Source organism: Dermochelys coriacea, chromosome 22, assembly GCF_009764565.3.
Source record: "Dermochelys coriacea isolate rDerCor1 chromosome 22, rDerCor1.pri.v4, whole genome shotgun sequence".
NCBI lineage: Eukaryota > Metazoa > Chordata > Testudines > Dermochelyidae > Dermochelys > Dermochelys coriacea.
The window spans coordinates 6,042,779-6,066,599 of NC_050089.1; the positions used below are offsets into that span (position 1 = coordinate 6,042,779).

Sequence of the window (23,821 nt, forward strand, 5' to 3'; positions counted from 1 at the left end):
ACAAGTACTCCTTTTCTTTTTGCGAATACAGACTAACACAGACTAATACAGGCTGCTTCTCTGAAATAACTCTAGTGACACCTTGTGGAGTGAAGGATTTGGAAGGGTCACCCCAAGCAGGAAGAGCACAGGTCTATGCCAAAAAATGTGCACTGTCATTGTTCAATTGTACGCTATTGAAATTTTGTACTACATCTATCAGCTTAAGTCTTTTTATATTTTTGAGGCAAGCCTTACAAAGACTGAAATGATAAGAAATAAAAATCCTACTTGACCAGGTGTCCGTAATTCATCAGTTTATAATCTGAGTATTGCACAGCAGGTACTAAACATTACCTTCTTACTCTTTGGCCTGTCTATCTTCAAGTTCTATACTGCTGCCTATGACAAGAGTATGAAAAGCCTGCCAGGTAAAGTAGATTGGAATAATAAGGTCCCTAATGGATATCCCAGAGTCTGAGGCAATCTGAATGCAACCTCAGGTTTTTGACAGATGTAAACCATACTCCTGAAGGTTGGATAGGACAAATATGTGTGTCTCATTCCAGTGCTGCACAGGCTGCTTTACAGTCTAGCTGTCCTGCCCAATGAACGTTGTTTTTGGGATATGTTCCTCTTTCTCCTGCTTCTTAAATCCCATTCCTGATCTCAAGCAATGATTGATTGTGTATGTGTGTGTGTGGTGGGGGGGTTTAAGATGCCATATAATCCTCTGAAAGAGCTGCTGAGCCAGGTCCCACTGCAGATATGAAGCTATCTGGTCCACTTCCATAATATCCACTTTGCTGTGCCAGCCTGGTGGGTGGAGGTGCTGTGAAATCAGCTCTGCAGCTATCTGCTGGGTTGCTGAGCAGTGAGTCCCTGTGAGTCTGTTCAGGCATTGCTGGGAAATCAGCTCTGTGATGCTGTTAGTCGGCTCTGACGCAGTTCAGCAAATTTACAGGTCACAGAATCTCCAGGTGGGGAACTCGGAGTAAAACCAGACCCTTGGACAGAATCCCTGCTTGCTGGGATAGTGATTCTAGTCTCCAGAAAAAGGGTTCTGCCCCCACTTCCTTGTTGAACTTGAGTTTTGTTGCCAAAACCCAAGTCCACTACCCATAAGGTCAGGCTCACCTGCTTCTGCCAAGGCATATACTGCACAATGCTTATGTCCTTTAATGAATACAGCAAAAACCTTTTATTTATAAAATCAAAACGTAAGTTCCAATCACAGAAACAAAACTTAGGTGGAATTATGGGTAAGCAACATTATAATTAATGTAAATAATGATAGTTTTTCCCCTTCTCTAGAGGGAGCAGAGTTTCATCCCTCTGAATCTTCAGGCCCTGAGGCTTACACTATTTTATTATTGGGGCATTTGTCTCTCTTATAATCTGACTTTTCTGTCACCAACCTGTGTGCCTCCCTCTAGCTCTGAGAGAACGAGGAGTCCCTTTCTGGGCTGACATAGGGATAGGCAGAAAGTCATTTTCCCTGTGATTAGGATACTGTAATGAACTTTCAGTTGTTGCCTATACCAGCAGCTGCTATGTGTCTGGTCCCTTCTGACATAACAAAGAGAAACGTCTGCCAAGGGCATTAAAAGAACTTGCTGACGAAACTCTATTCTTTCTTCAACCTGCCTTTGCCAGATAATTAGATCCAGAGAGATGCTGGAAATGCCACTCCCTAGTTCAGATAGGAATGGTCTGACACTGGTTGTGGGGAGGCTGAGGGAGAATTTTAAAAAAATATTTGCATTGCAAACATCCAAAGTTCAAATCCTTATATCCTTGGATATGAATGATGCTCTGCCGTCACAGACTACAGTGTGTTTTAATAACTGTTAGGAGTAGAATGAAAATTGATTTTGTTTTTGTCCTGGCTTAACTGAACCATCTATTTATTTTACAATAGGCTCAAATTATATCTATCTGTAGATGTATGTTTATGCACCCAGGAAAGGCATGGCCTGCATGTTAATGTCCTATTGAGCTTGTGTGCGCATGGTGAGAAGACTTTAATGCTGTCTAAAGAGTCTAGAATCGGAACCTTATTGCTAATTAACAATGTAGCAAAAAATAACAGCATACCTTTACCTGAATGCTAGCTTTCCTACTCTCATTTTTTCTTGTTTCCACTGAACAGCTTTATTTTGCATTCTTGAATACCAGGAGAAGCATGAATGAATTGATGCGTAAAGAATCAAGAAACAGCATCTCCTCCCAATTAATCCAGTTGACAAGAGCCTTAACTGTAAGCTGCAAGGATTAGAACTATTTTATACAATAGGCATTTTGTAGAAACCATTTCCCCCTGCAGTAATATGTTTGGAATGGAGTACTTGTGGCACCTTAGAGACTAGCAAATTTATTTGAGCATAAGCTTTCGTGAGCTACGATGAAGTGAGCTGTAAGTGAGCTCACGAAAGCTTATGCTCAAATAAATTTGTTAGTCTCTAAGGTGCCACAAGTACTCCTTTTCTTTTTGCGAATACAGACTAACATGGCTGCTACTCTGAAACCTGGAATGTTTGGAATGTTTTACCTAAATAAGCTACATCATTCCTTTCTCCCTTACAGTGATACAAAACTTGCTGTGAGCATCTTTCAGAATTTTGTTTCTTCTCTAATCATAAGTAAGCCAATATCCAAATGGGGACAAGCTGAATTACCTAAATTGCAAAGGGGTGAAAATATGCTTAATTGAACAATATGTAGAACTGAGGTGACACTGCAGAGTGTTTCTGCTTATTTTAAAAAATTTAAAAATTAAATGACCACATGATGGCAGCAGAGGTTGGAAGAGAAGATGGTGGTGTATATTGCACAAATGACTCAAGATTTTACATGATAGTCACCTTGCATCTCTCCTCTCCCAAAAGAAATGATTGAATTCTATTTTCATAAGATAGGATCAAGATCAAAATTGATCTTGGTTTTTGAAACATTCATTGGATTTACTCCACTCTTTGTGAGAGCTCCTTAAAGTGAGAATGGTCTTTCTACAGTTCTTCAGGGCCATACATGCTGCTGTCGATCAAACAAATTGCTTTATCTGTCACTCCCTATTCTCATCCAGCATCTTTTTCTATCCCTTATCACAATCTGGTCACAACTGTAGCAAAGCGCTTCTTTTTCCTCTGCTGTTCCTATCATCTGGAATAATTTCTCTTCTGCCTCATTGACTCCCCAGTTCTAAAAATGTCTTAAGATTCATCAGTATAATGCTTGCTAATTTGTTTTCTCTCTGTGAAGCATGTTGCTTCCAAAGTATCATCACATCTAGTGACTGGGAGAAGGGGAGGGAGGAATTAGCAATGGGAGGAAGAAAATATGCAATCCCATCTACTGCCTGTTAGACAGCATCTCAAAAGGGATTTCTAACTTTCCCAGGAGAGTAGGACATTTTATTTCAACTATGGGCCCACTTTGAAATAATCTAGTATATTGAAAAGACCCTCTCAAGTTCTGCTCAGCACAAAAAGCCAAAACAATGACCAAAGGTGCTTTTCTTTTCCCCCACCCCCTTCTCTGGACATCCAGAAGCAGCTAACTGATTCAGCCAGACCCCTGTGGTTGCAAAATGCAACCAATAGGTTTTTTTAAAAAGATGAGCTCCCTGCCCCAACCCCATCTCAGTTAAAGGGGCTAATATTTCCTCTCTCTGTCTCTCTTTCTTTTTTTTTTTTTTAAACTGTTGTTTCCATGCCTGCTGAAAACAACTTTGTCTTATCTGGACTGAGCCTCCTAACAGATCACTTTCTTCCAAGCCCCATCCTCTACACAATTATTGACAAAGCTGAGTGACACCACATTGCATGAATCCAATGACCTGGAGACGTAGAGATGAATATCCTAGCATACAATAATGTACCTCACCGGTAAGCATGTGTTACAGATCCCACTCTGCCCAGTCTGCAGAAAGAGAGAGGTTTACCTCTTTATTCAAGATGTAGCCAGCTCATGTTTTTACCTCTGGTTCAATCCCTGGTGTTTTTGGCCAAGTTGGCAGCAATCACAATAGCACTCAAGCCCAAACCATCTGTCTCACAATTTTCCCTAGTCTTCGTATAAACTGGAAATGGGGGTATAGCACTTTCCTCTTGATGGGAAGTTTTAGGAAAAAACAAAATTACTCACTGGACTCCATCTAGCCTAACCTGCAGAGAGACTCCATTTGCCCCGAAGACATGTTGTCATTGTGAAAGGCAGCTAATGGGCCTGAAGAAACCAGCACAGACATTTTGATCACTGTCAGAAGATAATCAACCACTGACTAGTGCAGGTCCAGTTCTGGACTGTACTACACACAGGTCCAATTCTGGACCGTAGAGGATCAAGGAAATCTGAGGACTACAAATGAAGCAGACCTGACATCACTACAGCCTTTTCAGTCTTCTCCAAAAAAAGTAAGATTAAAGAAAAGGAGATCCCTGGTAAAAATGTCCACATTAAGAGATGTTTCCTGGAGCATGAGTCTGATTGTTCATGCTGTTAATCTCCCCTTTGATAAGGCAATGTTTGATGGTCAGTCTCTCAATGATAAACCTCACCAAAACATGGATCCAAATTGCAATCCAGAACCTTAATCTCCCTAATTGCATCCAGGACCTCAGAAGCTGATATTGGTCAAAAGCTAAGGAGAGGCATTCCTACAGGTGTTTCCCCTGCCACAGGTCTGCTATTGCAGAAAGGAACTAATAGAGTGCAAATCAAAACAACTTTATCCAGCCTGCATTGTTTATACCATTCCCAAAACATGACTAAAGTAAATAGTGAACTAACTGGATTCCACAGTTTAAATGCTAACATCAGCCACTTACTTTGAAATCTTATGCTCAACTATTTGTTTACGGTTGATTTAAAATATACTAAGACACAAACCCACATTAGCCACATTTTATGTCTGCTTTCTTATTTCTGAGGCCTGGTCTACACTGCATGATTAAGTTGACGTGAGCTGCCTTGTGTCAAACTAGCTGTGGAAGTGTCTTCACTTAAATTTGGCTCCTGCTGACATAAGTGCCTCTCTACGCTGATTTAGTACACACCTTCCCGAGTGGGGTAGAGTCACAATCAAAGTTATTAGGTTGATGTAGTATCAGTGTAAACACTGTGTTGTTTACATTGACTGTTACTGGCTTTCAGGAGCTGCCCCCCCGAATGCCCCCACATTGACAATACAATCGATACAAGAGCTCCTGGTGAGGACACGCACGGCCGACACAAGGAGCCAAGTGTGCTCACGCACAAGCAATTTAATAATGACGGTAGCTGTATGCCAACATAAGTTAAGTCGGCATAATTTTGTAGTGTATGCATGGCCTGATTTCCTTCTCTGATGGGAACATCTATGTAGCTAATTTATCCTTCCACAGAAGGCAGACACAGACTTTAATACATGTGATAATATCCTTTTCCCCGCTCCCCCCTTTAGACTCCTGTAGACTTACTTGGGGTTGCTGTAAGATCACATTCCAGAGCAGTGGCTGGTGTTGCTACTACAGGTGCCTGTTGCGGACATGAGTAATCCGATAATATCGGGTAGGAGGATGTTGCTGATCATCTTAAGATAATATCAGTAACATTAAGTCTGACTCACTTTCTTAATCTTAACAATATTAACCTTCAGAAAAAAAAAGGGCAATTAAGTTGTAAACCTGTTGTTGCTCCACCTGAAGGCAATACTGCAACAAGTCTAATATTACTACAGAAAGTCCATGTAGTACTCATTTCATGTCCTCAACTAAAGATAGGATCCACCAACACCTGCCTTCACTGCCTCTTTTATGCAAGATTGAAATCAAGGTGTAGGAAGCTGAACAAGTCCTGCCCACGCTTATACCACTTGTTTCACCTATTATATTGCCTGTTTGACAGGCCTGTGTTAGCAAGAATAATTCACACTTCCCTAGCATCCTTCCATCTCCAGAACTCAAGACATTTAATTAACCTTTACTTAAACCTTTAATTAAATCAGCCTCCCCATTCCCCTGTGAACTAGGCAAACATGATCGCAATTTTTTTTCATTAACTTCAAGTATGGCCATCTCAGAAGGGTAGGCTGGGAGGAGAATTGAGCTCAGCATAAAACTTCAGTGGACGTGCGGCTGCTCACACCAGTGGTGAATTCAGCCTCTGGCTTCTCAATTCCCAGTTCTGTTACTGACCAGTCTAGGACCAGGGACATGTGCATTAATATCTCCAGGTACAATATAGTGGCGGTATTGTCCACCTCATGTTACCAAGCTGTTGTCAGAACTTCACTTTGGTTTTTATTATAAAAACATCCTTTTTGTTTTTTTAAAAAATGGAGCTATTTCATATGCCTTGCCCCAGCCTGGGAAAGTCCTTCAGTCAGGTCTCTTTCCCACAAAGGAAAGTGGAAACTCGGCCACTTCCTGTCTTTACAGCTGATTGAAACACACCATTGTAGAGTCACTCTTTTATGGAAACCTATCCCAGCATGTTTTGCTCATCACTGGCCCTTTACATTTGGCAGAGAAAAGTACCTTAAGCCTGAAAGTGTCAATTTGGCAGCTGGCTGCTGCTTATTGCATCTCCTTTCCTTCCAGCTGTTAGGTCTTCCTCTTACATTTCCCTAATAGTGGCTCAACCTCAATTTTACCACCTGTGAAATGGGGTTAGGTCCCACCTGCTTTCCAGGGAGGGGAGGTGGAGGCTTAATTAATTTAATGTTTTTTAAATGGGCATGAGATTGGCAGCTGGAAGGCACTAAGGAAGTGTGAGACAGGACCGGGACTCAGGAGAGACCTGGGTTATAGTCCTGGCTCTTCAATTTAGCAGAGAAATGTATATCACTGGCTGGAAGTTAAAGCAGGACAAATACAGGCTGGAAATAAGGCATAAATTTTTAACAGTGAGGGCAATTCAGCACTGGGGCAACCTATCAAGGGCCATAAGGGATTCTCCATCACGGGCAATTTTCCAGTCAAGATTGGTTTGTTGTTTTTTTTTCCCTAAAAGCTCTGCTCTAGAAATTATTCTGGGGCAGTTCTCTGGCCTGTGTTGTACAGGAGGTTAGACCAGATGATCATAGTGGTCCCTTCTGGCCTTGGAATCTATGGGTCCATTCATCGTGACCTCCCTTTGTAAAAATGCTTTGAAATCACTGCTGGAAAAGCGCTCTGTAGGAGCTAGGTCATATTATCTGTAGAAGGGGAAATGAGGCCCAGGGAGGCTGTGACTTGCTCAGTGTCACTCAAGAAGTGTAAGGCAGGGATAGGATTTAGCTCTTCCCCAGGCAGTCTCGCTGCCACCGCCAGTAGTACCGTACCTGGCACGGTGTCACTGATAGCCACGTTGATCGGTGGTAATGGGCAGCTGCCCTGTTTGTGGTGTTCAGGTCCCTATGGAGGTTGAGGCACCTCTGAGGTAAAACTGGCAGGCCTCTGGTGCCAAACAGCAGGGCTGAGAGAGGTTCCCTCTCCACACCGGAGGCTCCAAGTTGTATGTTCTCTGTGCTGGGGATGCCAGGCCAGCTCTCTCTCAGTGTCTTAAAGGCTAAGCCTGGGTGAAGCCACGTGCAGGGGTGAGGGATGGGGTTCTTTTTCTTTCAAGCTTCTTGTTAAATCCCCCCTTGCTTTCACCTGCTTCACTCTGCCATGCTGGGTTTCTCTCCAGTTCAGGCTAAAAGAGCTGGCCGGCCTCCCTTGTGCAGAGAATTCATCGTGGCCCGAACTGTCCCCCTCACATCTGGGAGTAGAGAGAGACTGGAAGATGTGGAACTCCACTCTATGCGAGGCCTTCTTCCACTGCTGCTGTTTGCCTGAGGCACCTGCCACCGCTTCCGCCTTTCCTCTTGGGTAGGATAGTTGCTTCAGTGGTGTTTGCTGTCCTCTCCACCCAGCTCAACAGCTCAAAGTCTCTCCTTCCCAGCCCTCCACTCGCACCCCTTCCAGCCTCACCAACTGGATTTCCTTGATTAGTCCCAGATGGCCTCCGCTGATGCTAGTGCCCGTCAACTGTCATGAAAGCAGAAGTGAATGCTTTCCATTTCCCAGCTGTGTTGCTTAGCACCTGGGGTGCTGACAGCGCTAGTGTCCCTGCACGCTGATGCGGCGGCGAAGTGACAGAGGCTATCGCCTCCTGGGCTGTCCTCACCCTCGTGGGTTGCAGTTGTAGCCATGTTAGACCCAGGATATTAGAGAGACAAGGTGGGTGAGGTAACATCTTCTATTGGACCAACTTCTGTGATGTTACCCTCACCTTTGTCTGCCCCCACCATCCGCATCCCAGTGAGGATAGGCACCTGTGGTAAACACAGACCACTAATAATTGAAGCAGCACTTGGGAAAGAAAGGTGCTTCCTCAGAACCTGAGACTTATTGCTCTCGTTCCAAAGCTAACTGAGGTAATAGCTACAGGCTAGGCCATTGGTAGGAGATGGCCTAGTGTTAGTAGTGAAGTGTTGCTTTGGGTATTTTACATTGGGTGGGAGGCTTCCCTGGCCATCTGTACTTGGATTGCATTGAAAAATGCACTAATACATGGCACGTACGTGCAGTACGCTTCAGCAGCCAGCTCGTTTGTAAGCCTCCTGGTCTCTGGTTAAATCTTACTTTTGGTCCTAAACAAAAGCATGAGAAGCATATTACCACGCTGCTTTGTATTAAAACACCATAGAGGGGTGTGATGCTCTGTAAGTAGAAAATAAGACCAGGTTCTTGCCCTGAGGAGCTTACAACCTTTTCTATATGCAGCCCATAAAGATTTTGAGGGGTCAGAAAGGAGCTTAAAAGAGCACTTTGTATTTACTTGTGATGTTACACTCATGAGACCTTTGCAATTGTTTAAGTAGCTATATTAACTTGTCATCTTTTATTTAATGTGGCTATGATGATACCAAGCAGCTGCTCAGTGGAGGGTTAGTGGTGGAATGTTAGATGAAAGAAGTGAGTACTTATAGATAGATTAAGAGGTCTTTATAATTGAATCTTCATAGAAATGAATGAGTGTTTTGTTTATGATGGAGGGAGATTTTACAAGTTCTCTGCTTCAACTTATGAAACCCTGGCCTGAATTCTCAGTTATATTAATTCCTACCCCCACCCCCTTACATCCCTCTGGCGGTACACCTGCTTCACACTGTCAAAGCCATGTGATGGGGCATTAACGTAATTGAGAATTCAGGCCCGAAAAATTTTGCAAGCTTCCAACTTGTAACGCTACTGAGTTCTCCCATCCATTTGAACTGCAACAAACTTGACTAGTCAGAATACTGACCAGGCTCTCTTCAGTCATCAAAACCTGAATATGATGTAACCTGAGTAAGCCTGGTTATCACAAGAACAAAAATTTAGTGTTGGGTTTGTTTGTTTTTTAATTTTATGGTGAAATGCTAGAAGAACGTTAATTTTCCTTAGGAAATACAGCAGCAAACAGGTGTCAATCATTGTGAAAACTGACCTTTTCTGATCTGGTTTGAAGATGTTTAGGGTGGAGCATCCGGATTGAGAGTCACCTCCCTGCTCTACTCCTCCCCTTATCTGGGACTTCCATCTCACTTCTCCTTGTTGCTGCTGCTGCTCACCTCTGGAGTGCGAGTGGGAACAGGTGCACCTCACCTCTGCAGCAGGAAGGAAGCAGGCAGTGCAGACAGCACAGGTAAATTCCTCCTCCTCCCTCCCATGGGGAGATGCTGAATGATCTCTGTGTGAACCAGGCTTTCTGAGCTTTCTAAGGTCTAGGGAGCTGGAAGGAAGGGTGATCTAGATGCAAGGGGGAACAAGATGGGAATACGTTTCATGCTGCTGGGATGAAGAGATGGAGGTCTGGCTCGGGAGGTCTTTTCGAGTTCCCATGGTTAACCCCTCTCCTCCCCCCCCCCACCCAAAAGAGTCACCTTTTGAGGACTGCCTGGCTTTTAAACTTAGTGATCTTTAGTGAAAAGGATCTTCCATCGATTGGTTTTTGGAGGATGTTGGAGGGCTATGCTGAGCTGAAGGTCCCTCCTTCCTCAGGGATCCCATCCACCATCCTAACCACTGGGTGAGATCAGCCAGCAGCTCAACATCCAGAAAGCAGATGCTTCCAGGGGTGTGTGCATGGCAGTCAGCCAGCTGAGGAGCTCTTTTTCTCCTCTTGGCAAATTATCCGCAAGCAGGCTCTGATTGTTTTTTATGAATGTATGTGAATTATTTATCATGGCGGTTCTCATTATAAGTGCTGTGATTGGTCACCAAAAAATTCACATGATATTGCCACGTCCCCTGATGGGCTGACTAGAATCCTTCAGAGCAGAGAGCAGGCACTTGTGGTACCAATAGTCATGGGTACGTACACATTCAGCTATTCGCAGGGATAACAGCTGTGTCCCCTCCTCCCATGCAAATGAAACCCTGTTCTTGGGAAAGGGGATGTGAACCTTGCCAAATTGGAAAGGGATTTGCAATGCCCTGTGAATGTTCATGACTAAATGGGCCCACTTGAGCTCTAGAGCTTGGCCAAAGGGCTTTGTGACTTAGGCTGGTATTTATCAACACAGCTGGGCAGGTTCCAAGACACTGTCAGTATTTCAGGCCCCTTCCACAGATGAACTTAAGGGCTGCTCAGATCTTAAGGCATTGGTTCAAACTCCTCTCTAGAAATAACTGTTGTTCATATTGTCCCATCTATCGCTTCTCCTCCCAAACAGGCACCTATCTTCCCCATTGGGGGAAGAGATTGTAAAGCCCTGATTAATTTTAAATGCAACAAAGCACATTTCTCTGCACAGACTGTTGCACCAGAGCCCTGTTATGAAGTAAGCAATAAGCTGAACCCATCTCTGTTAGGTGAACAGGTCCTGGGGTATTTGAAAGAGGGGAGAAGGCATATAAAAGAGAGCAGGGTTTGAAGCTGAACAGCTAAAAAACAGAACACGGGGAGACTGTACACAGGAGTCAATGCAACGATGAAACGCTCTTTAGGGCGATAATGCAGGTGTCTTATACGACTATCAGGCAAATGACCTCAAAATCTCAAAAGCATTGCAGTCTGCCAGAACAGAGAGAAGGGAAACTCAGGTAACGATACCTTTTGATCAAAGCCATATTCCCAGTCTATTGGAATGCAGATTAGTTCACTGTAAAATATGACCCAAGTTTTTGATTCTTTGCAGCTGATCTGGATTTGTTTCTAAACTACAACTTGCTTAGGATTTAGTCCATCATTTTCCCCATGGATCTATATCTAAATTACACAGCTGACAAAGCAGGAGATGAGATGGAGTAGGTTTCACAGATAGTGCCATGGGGCTGGTTGAAAGATACTGTGTTTATTTGTTTTTAGTAAATTTGAAAGTGTCTGACCTCTGTGCTAACCATAATTCTTCTTATAAAAAAATAAAAAAGAACCTGTCTTTCCAATTGGTGTGCCTCTAAACTATTATCTGTCAAAATGGTGAGTTCAGAGTCCAGAAAAGGTTGTATTTATTATAGGTACAATACCTAAAATTATGCTAAGTGTGTTAATGAACAAATAAGATGTAGTTTCTGCCCCTAAAGAGCTTACATATAATTTTACAATATGACACACATTGTGTTTAATAGACTCTCTGCTTTCAGATCCCTCCCTAAAAGTCACTTCCTTTGTCTTCGCTTCTGCCACTTATCTCCCCTCTGATGCAATTCATTTCCTCTCTGACCCCTAATTATATTTGGGGAAACAGCAAATACAAAACAAACACCTACAGTGTACATGTCCTGCAAGAATGAAAATACAGTCTTCTCTTGGCACTGATTGACTTTTTTCTCCTCCCCTCTCCAGGTGTTTTCCCCTTCTCCACACTCCTGACCCACTGTCTATAATTATCTGTCTAATTTGGAATGTAAGCTCTTTGAGATGGAGATGTTGTCTTCCTATTACTCTGCAAAGCATCTTGTTCACTTATGGCAATACATAGATTGCTCAGTGCACAGAGTTGTTAAAAGACATGGCCATCTTCAATAAAAACGTAATCCTCTGCATGCAAGATAATCTCATTCAGACCAACTACTCTGAGTGGTTTAAAACATTCCTTTCTGTGTCCATTAATTCACACTTACTATTTTAAATTTTATTTTGCCATTCTGGCTGCCCATTAAGGTTTTTAAATTCTTTTTGTCATTCTTCACAATCCTTCTCCAACCTAAATATTTCACAGCAGCTTTTGCTACCTCCCCATTCACTCCATATGCCAAAAGTTACTGATAAATATGTCTACCAGGCTAGATCATCATCCGGCATAAATTAACACAGCTCCATTTGGGTCAAGGGAGCTATGACCATTTATGCCAGCTGGACCACAGAATACAATTAGTTCTAGTATTGATTTCCAAGATACCCTACTATTCACCTCCGTCCACGATGAGAAATATATGGGTATTCCTGTGCCATGTCAATGGGGACTTTTTTAGGTGTTACTTTTAAACTGAGACCCATCATAACTCATTGTACATAGGTGTTCTAAGTAAGAATCAAAGGTAGGCCCTGGTGGTATAAAGGACAATGCTTTTATCTGAGCATATAGGAGTAAAGATGATCCAAAACCAGAATCACTTATTTTAACTAACTCCACTTGGAGAAAATGAGGCCAGAGCCAATCTGTCCTGACTTGGGTTTTGCAAAACACAAACCCAACCTTTTGAGGTTTTATAAAGCCATCCTCATCCCTAATCTCCAGTACCTGTCCATACCACACCCTATCCTAATTTTGAATTGCACACCTAACTACTCCTAGCATGGGAGGACTTAGAAAATGTGCCAAGGTGTTGTCGATCTAGATTCTGACAGCCCATGTGCTCAGGATTCTACAAACATTCCATAAGGATAATCACTGTCCCAAGAGGTTCACAGTATAAACTGGACACTAACATATGATATACACAGGAAAAGTTCAATATCATCAGAGTACAGTGTCTGTCTCTCTTTTTGGTGGGTTATTATTAGTCTTAGTGGAAGAAGGGTGATAAAGATCTGATGAAAGAGAGGAAGGTTTGTGTGGCACGAAAGGGGATGTGTTTTCCAGTGCAAGAATGACACAGGAGAATGCATGAAGAAGAATGGAAGGGTACAAAAAGGCAAAAGGAAGGTTTAAGTAGCAGGAGGGTACTAAGAGGAAATGAGACTGTCCCAAGAGAATATTTATTTAAAGCACAGCATGTGAATTGTAGCAAGCATTTGAATGATAATTCCTTGTACATTCCTGTGCTCGCTGCACTAGTTTCTTGGACCTCTTGCTAGATCTTGAGTGCCAGTTAATATTCCTCAAAGTGTTCAGTTTCCCAGAGCCTGGCCAGAAATGCTCATTGGATCTCAACAACTTCTGTTTTGATTTTGGTTTGGTTTGTTTTATGTCAACCGGTTCCCACCTCTGGCCTTGCTCTGTGAGTCCAACACAGAAAACAATGCCCTCAGACATTAACTGTCTCCTTGTTTCTGAAGATTCAATCTCTAACTTTGGTGTCAATGCATCTCACATGCATGATGTGAGAATCACGCATGGACGTGCCAATGTAGTCATTGTTACATTTTCCATATGTGCTCTGTGATCCTTGCATTTTTGTACATGGGATTCTAGGCTGTTCCCCAAAACCTGGGATGTCTGGTCACCTTAACTCTATAGGAATCTGATTTGTTTATCTTGGTTGTTCAGTATTCAAGTTTTAATGAAGCCAAAGTTCTCTGGAGCGATTTAAGAAATCACATCCAACCTGGCCTGCTGGACTTGCACCCTATTAATTACTTTGCTTGAAGGGAGTTAATGTTCCTAAAAAATTTTCCTACTTGCTTTTTGCCAGAAATCACTTTGCTTCCTTCCCATTTAAAAAGCATCTGGCTGCCCTGCTCTTCTGTAAATATTATCAATGGAATGGTCTAAATAATTAGTCCTGCCACGAGTGCAGGGGACTAGATTAGATGACCTCTTGAGGTCCCTTCCAGTTCTATGATTCCCATAGCATTAAAAAGCCTCTGCCATGGGCAATCCATTTATTATGCAAATCCTTCCCCCTTCTCCTCTAGTGGTATCATGGCTCTTTCTGTATTTCTTTTCTAATCACTGTTGATCACCACTCTGTTATAAGGACAGAGATGTGCTTTGGGATTTCACAGGAAGCCAAGTGCCTTGGTGTGACAACATTGCAGACTCCAGGACACTGCATCTAGAGAGGCAAGGCTCCTCTGAGTCATCCTGTTGTCAGGGTGATCAATGACAGGGTGACTTTGAACATTGTTTTTTATCCTTTCAGGCCCAGGTATCCAGCAAGTTGGCTTAGTGATGTCAAGCTTCAAAGGCAATGCCCTTAGGGGCACTTTCTTCCTGGTCTTTGGGCTCGGGTGGTCTGTGAAATACCCACTAAAATACCTAAGCCGGACGCTGAATCCAGACAGTCAGGCAAGTCGCTGGATCCAGAAACTAGATATCCTCGAAGGGGCAGCCAAAGCTTTCCTTGCTCTAGCAGGTAAGGATGGACTATTAGTCACTACTACTTTCCACAGTAGCCCAATGGCCCATAAAAAACCTGCCATTCCCATGCTGCAAGTATTCTCTCATCAGAGATTCTGTGGACTTGCCCCGTGGCAGAAAATGGATGATTCTGTTTTCAGACGCCTTAGTGGCCTTCATTTTAGCATATTATATAGAAGTCTTACAGCAGCCTCAAAAACAACCAGGCAAACCCTACACCATCCTACAAACATGCTTTATGAATTGCATACCAGGAAGTGTCTCCAATGGATGATCCTAAACAAACTCCATTGGGACTTCTCATTCTCCCCAGCCTGGATGATATTCTGCATCCTATCCTCATTTAGAAGGAAAAAAACATTATCTGTATTTGCCTCTGCTGTCTAGGGATGCTGGCTGAGCAGTTCGTCCCCGACGGCCCCCACATGGGTCTCTACAGTAGAGAGACCCACAGTTGGGAGAAGCTGACTAACTGGCAGTACACGACCATGTACCTCTTTTATGGCCTCTCGGGCGTTGTGGATGTTCTCTCCTATTCCCCGCTCAAGCTGTCTCTGGGACTGGATCGCCTCTTGCTGTCTGTGGCTATGTTTACTGAAGGTGAGTAGTAAGTAATGACAAAAGGGCTGAACTTTGGCTGACTGAACTTTCAAATGACAGAAAATTGGTTGAGATACATAGCTGGAGATCTAATAAACTGCTTCACCAGTCACTGGATCACATTTTGATGGGATTGGATATGAAACCGTGGCTGGTGCCCAGGTTCATGTGAAAAGTCTCAGAGCCTCAATTGAAGCTCTCAATGCACGTGGCCCAAGGTTTGAACCTGCAATGAATCCTGACAAGTTCTGTGAGGTTTTGTGTTCTTGTTGTGAGCATTTTTCCTGGTTCTAATTACACGCATCCAGCAGGGCAATAAAACAGTCCCAAGGCCTTTTGTTTTTGGTGGTGCAACATCCCAACTCAGCCATATTGTGTGGACAACAAAGGCAGCAATAGTAATTGTAGATGTCCACTACGTGACAGCTAAAGAGGGGAACCAAACTTTGCTCTAATTACCAGAAAGGCAGAACCAGCTTTGGAGGCATGGGAAACAGGCGTGCATAGGGCACTGCCTGCAGCGATGAGTTGGATATTTGGAGGCTATGCATATTTTGCAGCCACTAGATGGCAGTGGTGGTTTAGGGAGAGGAAGCTCCTTCCCCTCTCCCATGGTCCTGTGTGATTATGGTGGAGGAGGTTGGTTGTGTTTTAGGACCTGATCCTTCTCGTGGTGACTTATGGTGGTGTGTAGTGACCAAAATGGAGCTTCTTTTCCTTGGCTTGATCCTTGACAGGGAAGAAATTTCAGTATAAAGCTCATAGTTAGGCTCCGAGACTTGGACTGACTCTTATTGCTGCTTCCTGTTTTGGACATGGAGTGGGTACTGCAGGCACACCCATCTGATGCCCTCTTGGGCAGACACTATAGACTAGGGCAAAAGAAGCTTTAAGCTCTGACTTGCTGGAGGAAGCAGATAGTCTTGGGGTGCTATTTTTTAAGCTTGGTGCTATGGGGTATAATGTTCTGTCCTCCTTGCTCCCCATGATTGAAGATTATCAGAGTGGGGAGCTCTCACCTGATTTGTCCCATAAAATTCAAATATCCATCTTTGCCTAATGGGTAGGTAGTTGCATATGCATAAAGCAGAAAAACATTATCTAGCTATTGCATTAAATGCAACCCACGCTTCCTATGGTCACTGATGATCCTCTTCACTCACTGTCTTGATACAATTTAATTATTATGTAATGTGGTTTGATTTTTGGCAGGTTTCCTGTTCTGTTTCCGTGACTACAATAATACTGCTCTGGATCAGCACCTCCACTCCTTGCTGCTCATCGCTATATTTGGTGGAGCCCTTTGCGCCCTGATGGAAGTGTTCCTGCGGGATCACACCATCCTGGAGTTCTTCAGAACCAGTTTCTTCATTGTCCAGGGATCCTGGTTCTGGCAGGTCAGTTGTTCTGATCTGATGCTTTCAGCTGAACTATAGGTTTGGAGGGGACAGGGAAAGGAGAGAAGGCAGTGATGTTATTGTTTGTATTGTGATGGCACCTAGAGCCATTCTGTTAGGTGCTGTACCAACACAGAACAAAAAGACAGCCCCAAAGAGCTAACATTACTCATTATAGACCAATGGTTAGTATCCTTTAATTATTGGTGATCTTGTTGAGTGTTTCTTAGTAAATACCATGTAACCATATAGCTGTTCATTCTTCCAGATAATATTTGGTAATGACATTGGGCCAAATTCTCTATTACCTTCAGTGGATTTACTCCAGGTGTGAATTTTGCCCATTGGGTCTTTAAATCATTTAGCTCCTACTTTGGGAAGGAATGTCCATCTGTGTTTGTATTGCTTAGCAGCTCTTGTAGTACAGTTCCCCTTTGTGGGGAAAGGACATGGTAAGATCAATTAAAAAGGCATTTTAAGTCATTGTCAAAAGGATTTAATCTCTGGATTCTGTAGATTGGCCTGAATATTTCACCACATAAGCCATAGGTTTCATGCTCTTCTCTTGCACTGCAGCTACTATATGGAGACGAGTATATATGCAATATTGACCACTGCAAGTATTACAAAATCTTGAATTGGGTGTCCTCCCTCACCCTTCTCCCCCCCCCCCCCAGCAAATCAGGAGTAGAAAACCCACCAAATATTGTGAGACTTGCAATATAATTGTGAAAGTTGGCAACGCAGTACAGTATATGTATCTCAGGCCATGTCAAAAACCCATGAGCTGTAAGACCTGCATTACCAGAAATTAATTTTTTCCAGTGGACAGGCCACCAGATGGAGAGTCAAGAGCCCAAGATTCCTTACCAGCTCTGCCTGGGATGCACTATACTAGCTTGGGCAAGTCACTTTGCCGCTCATTGCCTCAGTTTCTCTCTCTGTCAAATGGTCATAGCATTCACCTGTCTTTAAAAAAGTGTTGTGAGGCTTTGTTAATGAGTTAAACACAGAATCATGTTGCCTGACTCCAAAGCCATTGTTTTAACCACTCTATATAATATTTCTTGTCTAGAAAACCTCTCTAATCTTCTTGTGTCCAGCAGAGTAGACTAGACAAATTCTAGTGCTCAGGAGAAGGATTTGGGGGAGGGGAGGGAAGGGAGGGCTAGGTTGAGGTTTGCCCCGTGTCAGTCCTTCTGTTCAGAATTGTAAAGGTGAGCGTATTCATTCCTGGCATCCAAAGAGTTAATAGAAACTGATGTAACATTAACAAATCCCCCTGTTTAAAAAGTTTGTCAAGCCAAGAGGTTGTTGCAAGCAGGGAGAACTGGTGCGGGCAGTGGTTTAATAGTGAGCCAAGAGCATTCTGCTTCTAGTCAATGGGTGGATTTGTCCATTTCTCAACTAAATGCTAAGGTTTCCATAATAACTGAGATGTGCTAGCGGGGCTGATACCTGTCTTTCTCTGTAAAATGGTTCATCTTTTCTTTTTCTAACCAGATTGGGTTTGTGTTGTCCCCACCGTGGGGAGGGCCAGGCTGGGACCAGACCGACCATGGAAACTTCAAGTTCCTCACTATGTGCTTCTTCTGGCATTACGCAGCTGCTCTTCTGGTCACAGCAGCCAACTCTGTTTTTTCTTCTTGGTATGTGGTGGGGCGGGGCAGTGACATTCCAGGACTAGACAACAATTTGTGTCTACTTTATAGTAACTAGTCATTATTTGTCAGTGGCTGATTGTTTGTGCAATAATTAGAACTACTTTAATAGCACTGCAGTGTTATGCTGATTAACCTGTTCACATTTCACTGTGTGCACAGAATTCTGATTAGTACCAATGGGAGTGACATGTACGTATCAAGTGCAGGAGAGAATCAAAACAAATAAGCACCTAAAGCTGCTGCTGTTTTATGGTTTTATGCTGTTTTATGGAAAAACAACCTGTTTTTATGGTGGGCGCTTCCATAATAACTTAATTATTGTTGTTGCTTGAAAATATTTAATTGATTCTCTCATTGTTGACACTGGTAGCAGTGGGCTTTTAGGGAACAAACAGTCTGACTAGCTGAATATACCAGGTTAACATAACCAGACTAAAAGCATATGCCTAAATTAAATGTTCTTATGGGAGAAATGATGGTGAAGGATCCCATGTTACAAAGAGTTGAACAGTTTTTAATGTAACAAAGATAGCAGGGTTCCCAGACCATTTGAATTTGTGTAAATGCCTAGTGACTTTACACAAATCAGTTACTAAGCTAGCTCAGTATTTTATCATCAGGCCAGTGTGCACATTAATATTTTTATTTTCCTTTTTTTTTTAATGCAGGTACAGAAAGGCATGTCAGGCAAACTTTGGAAATATCGATGTCGAACTCGACTGTGGGTTTTGTTTACGGAAAACCAACCAAAGCCCTGAACCCGTCCTCCTCCCAGAGGATGGGTTGGATGAAAAGTGAGGACTTGGCTGACTTCTCTGCTTTCCTGAGGATTGTCCCCCTTGTTAAAAGCACTTAAGATGAGATTTTTATTTGCCATTTTAAATAAAGTCGAGACTTTACAAGGGGGTATCTAAGGTGGGAGAAAAGTGTGCACAATGTCCCATTATGCAATATGTACAGAACTAAGGTGTAAGAATTTTCTCTCCCCGCCCCCATCCCTGCAGATTCCCTTTAGAGCTGAAAAGTGTGCTGATTTTTTTTTTCCTTTTTAAGTTATTTTTTAAAATAATACTGTAGATATTGGGTGTAGACATTCAAATGTTATGACTACACTGCATGAGCAAGTTGGCATTTGGAGTCTCATATCTACGTGGTCGGCTAAGCTATTTGCCCCTCCTTCAACTAATCCAGTTTCCGAATTGAATTGAGATTTAGCATTGAACTGTAGAGTTGGGAACCCTAGATGGGCATTTCATGAACTACACTGAAATGGGTTTGAGCAAACCCCTGGATTACAGCTAGAGTACTGGGAGATATACAGGAAGGTCATCATTCTCTTTCGTGTGTTAATATGATATATTTCATTGTTTTTTGTGTACAGTATAATTTAATTATATAATTTTCAAGTACACGTGTCTACAAATAAAAAAGTATTTTAAAAAGGCATGTTTACACACACTTCTTGAGCTAATGCATAAAGAAGGAAAAAAACTTGTATAAATTTTTTTTTCCATCCTAAACGTTTCTGAAATTTAGCTCACCACTCCTCCCAACCCCCTGCCACTCTAAATATCAGGGGAAATTTCCAGGCTGGGAGCTCTTGCTATGGAATAGTCTCCTATAGGAAGTGATGGAGGTTTCATCCAAAAAAGAAGTGCCACTCATACTGGAGGAATCACTGAAAATTGTGCTACAGGACTCATTGCTGCACAAGCTCGGGAGCATGAACTAGATGTGCTGGGGCTAGGTAGGCCTTTTCTACCTCTGCTTTCCATGATTCTGTACACTTTGGAGTGGGAACAGAGAGAAGAGAAAATGAAGCAAGCAAGAAGGCCATTGTGCCTGAGCATTGCACAAGCAGAGATTCAATTAGGTGGTGCTTATCTGCCAGCCTATCCAGACTGCTAATTAATGTATGGAGCAGGGGGGATTTGTTAGAGGCATGCAACCCTCCTTGTGGCTATGGATATAGGCAGTATCTGCATGTTCCTACTACAAGATCTTTCTGCAGCTTTCAACACAAAGAGCTGTTGACCTGCCTACCATGCATGGCACAAGCCGCTTGAAGTCATATCACCGAAAAGAGTGAAATTACAATGCAAGCTGTGTATGTTTTACTCCTCTTCCCTGAAGGCATGCCTCTCCACCCACCACAACTGGGCAAAGTGATGCAAAGCCCCAGGGTCTTGCTCAGCACGTGAGCCATTAGCTAAGTTGACTTGCTTCCTTCTCTGGAAGATAATGTATCACTTCATTCTAACCAGATTGGGTTTCTGCTGTACCCAACGTGGGGAGGGCCAGCCTGGGACCGTACTGACCAGGGAGACATCATGTTCATCACCATGTGCTTCAGCTGGCACTATGCGGGTGCTCTCCTCCTTGTTGCCAGAAACTACGCCATTGTTTACTGGTATGTGGTGAGACTAGGCCAGGGAAGAATTGTTGGATGTGCGTATATTACAGAAACTAGCCAGGGTTTGTGACCGTGAGCCACAATAGGTACAAAGCTCTCTAAATTCCCTTAGACGGTACAGCGAGAGCGGTTAGCTGAGTTCCGTATCTTCGCTTGATGCAAAGCAACAAACTATGTAGACTTGGACATTATTTGACTGGTAGCTGCTTATTGAAAGTCTGAGGGCAATCTGAAAAAGCAAGCCAGAAGATACAAAAGTTGCAAGAAGAGCAGGGAATAGCATTGATTTACTGCTGCCAAAAGCATACATTCCAGTTGTTGTCTTCTCTAGGTCATCCAGTTATTTACAAATTGTACAAAAAGTCCTGTTAACCTTGAACAGAGATGGGCAAATTTGCACCTCGGCAGTTCTACATACAGAAACCACTGATTTTAATGTTATGGTCAAGAAACAGTTCCCTCCTCTTAGCCTTGCTCTCTGTATTTAGTCATTGCTCAAGCCTGTCTCAGAAGATCCTCCCATCCCTATTTCAGATCCTTCTGGCCTACATTTACTGCTTCAAGGTAGTTCTGATGTCCTTAAGCACCTCAGCTTCTTTTCCCATCTCTTTTTCAATAGAAATACCAATGCATTTTCTGTCCTTGAAAATCTTCTCCTTATTTCCGACCATAGCTGAGTGAAAAATTGATTTTTTTTTTGATTCAGTTGCTGAGCGGAAAAAAAATACTGTTTAGTTTCTAACTGAAAGTGAAGGTTTTTAGTTTTTCTTGCCAAATGGAGAAAACAAAAACAAACAAATAAATTGTTTGGTCAAATGAAATGTTTTGAATGTGAATTCAAATTGCTATTTCATTTTAAAGTCATTTTTTAAAAAAAATGACAAAATGGTTTATTTAAAAACTGGAGATCCTTTTTCCAGATTTTTTTTTTCTAACCAAAACTATTTGCCAAATTTGACCTAAATTCACAGATAATTTTGGTGCCCAGAAAAATGCATTCTTTGGCAAATTTAGTATGCACTGAATTTTTTTTTGCCTTTCTCTACTCCTGTTATTGGTGTTGCTGTTTAAGGGGTAGCTGATTTGGGGGCTTTCAGATACACCTGTAGCACCTCTTCCTGCATCTTGACATATTAGGCCACTTGGGTGCCTAAATATGCAATTCAGTGTCTAACTTTAAGCATCTATGTGTGAAAATTTTGGCAAATATTCAGCATGAATTTAAGCCCCTCTTTTGAGTCTCAGTACTGCAAGGTGCTGAGCTCACTGGCTCCGCCCAGTAAAACATTTAAGCATATGCTCAACATTAAGCATGTGAGAGTAATCTGATCCAAATCAATGGAATATTTATGGCCTTAAAGTTGGTCACATCCCTAAATGTTTCATTGGATGCAGCCAGAGTACTTTAAGTAACTTCTATGAATTATTGAAGTTTTGCTTCACTTAAAATCTTCTTGCTTACAAAGTCAGACATAAAAATACAGAAGTGATACAGCACATTATTAATGAAAAATTGCTGACTTCCTCATTTTTACCATATAATTATGAAATCAATTGGAATATAAATATTGTACTTACAATTCAGTATATAGAGCAATATAAACAAGTCATTGTAGGAAATTTTAGTTTGTGTACTGACTTCGCTAGTGATTTTTATGTAGCCTTTTGTAAAACTAGGCAAATATCTAGATGAGTTGATGTACCCCTTGGAAAACCTTTGCACATCCCCAGATGAGAATCACTGGTATAATGTGCTTCAGTACATTGTTCAGGTAGAAATGCAAAGGTTAGTTTACACGTACAGCAGGCAAGTCACGAAGTGGTTGTGTCCAACATAATGTGGACTACATCCCCAAATGACATGTCAACACTACATCTGCAGCTGAGTCAATATCTGATTAAAATACAGTTGTCCAGTGACCCATCTAGAAAGTGTTTCCAACTTGTCATTTTGATGGGAACTTTATCTGTTTTATTAGCAGAGCTAAAGTTGGATCCATTCAAGCCTGGGTAAAGAATGTGGTCAAGGTCACATCTACGCAATAAATTAAAAATTGTGTTGTAAGTGTGTGCCCTGAGAGGTTATAATTGTGCAATAAATGGGGTCTGAGGAACATTCTTCAGATGAATATCTGGGTCTATCTCTTTTGTCACTAATAGGGATGTAGAGAGGGAAATGTGATGAGTGTAACTTATGGATGGTTTCACAACGTAACCTTGTGTGTTTCATAATAAAAATTATTGCACAAAGGTGGGAGTATGTTTTATGGTACCTGGCAAGATGGCTGCCTGATGTTGGATGTCCTTACTCCTCACCCACAAGTTTATTCTAAATTACAATCTTTTGGACAAATTGACAAAAAGTTTCTCTCATAAAAGCTAAATCTTAACTGACTGGATAAAATATCGGTAATTAAATAGAGATTCGTGAGTTTAAAAGGGACAACAAATGATCCAGTCTGGCTCACTGACCTGCAGAGTCTAACTCAAGACATAGCAGCACTGAAAATATCTGACAGAGAGATTGGAGAAGATTTCAAAGATTATTTTTGTCCTTTCTAGAGAGGCCTTCAGTATTCAATCTCATCTGGCTTATATAGAAAATGAATAACAAACTGCTGTGTAAACTAATGAGTTTAGGGGTGAAATTTATCTCCCTGAAAAACAATGGACAAATATGAAGAGAAGCAGAATGACCTAGAAAATAGATCTCATATCAGGCACCGCTGAAAGGGAAAATATTATTTGTTTGCTTCAGAAATTCCTCCCTGAAGTGCTTAAATTGGGCCTTCAGCTGCCCCCACAGAGTCTGTCAGATCTGGCTGAAAAAAGCGGGAAAATGATAAACCTATGCCAATCATGTCTAAATGGCTAACTGTGAGTCATAATGAGATACTGAATGTTTCTAGGAAAGTCCAGGAAATATGACAAAATTGGCTATAAATTTTATAGCCTTATTTGGTTGGTTAGTTGGCTTTATTTATGTTATTTATTTATTTAGTATGAACGGACGTGAAAAAGGGCTGCCTTTAATAGTCCCTCTTACAAGCTGTTTTGAACTAACATTAGATATGAAAACGTTACCCAGATATGTTAATATGAACCTGGCGGGTCTCTGCAGGATTTTACAAAATATCAGCAGAGATGTGGCAGTCTAAAATCAGAGCTAATCAAAATAACAGTATAACTTTTTGACTTAAAAGCTCCTCCAACAGTTACATTTAATTCTTGTCTACTGCACTCTATTCCTAGGTGAATGCATTCTCGTTAAACTTCAGGTTCATCAGAGCTTGAGCAAATAATTTTATTCTAA

General features: G+C 42.1%; 1 protein-coding gene across 1 annotated transcript; it reads left to right on the forward strand.

The window, feature by feature from the left end:
* Positions 1 to 70: 70 nt before the first annotated feature.
* Positions 71 to 19,530, forward strand: LOC119846750 (transmembrane protein 45B-like). Its single transcript, XM_038380805.2, has 7 exons — positions 71 to 168; positions 2,132 to 2,239; positions 14,217 to 14,429; positions 14,822 to 15,034; positions 16,247 to 16,431; positions 17,935 to 18,080; positions 18,764 to 19,530. Exons 3-7 carry the CDS (start codon positions 14,246 to 14,248, stop codon positions 18,891 to 18,893), a joined length of 858 nt encoding a protein of 285 aa, XP_038236733.1. The 5' UTR covers positions 71 to 168; positions 2,132 to 2,239; positions 14,217 to 14,245; the 3' UTR covers positions 18,894 to 19,530.
* Positions 19,531 to 23,821: the final 4,291 nt, after the last annotated feature.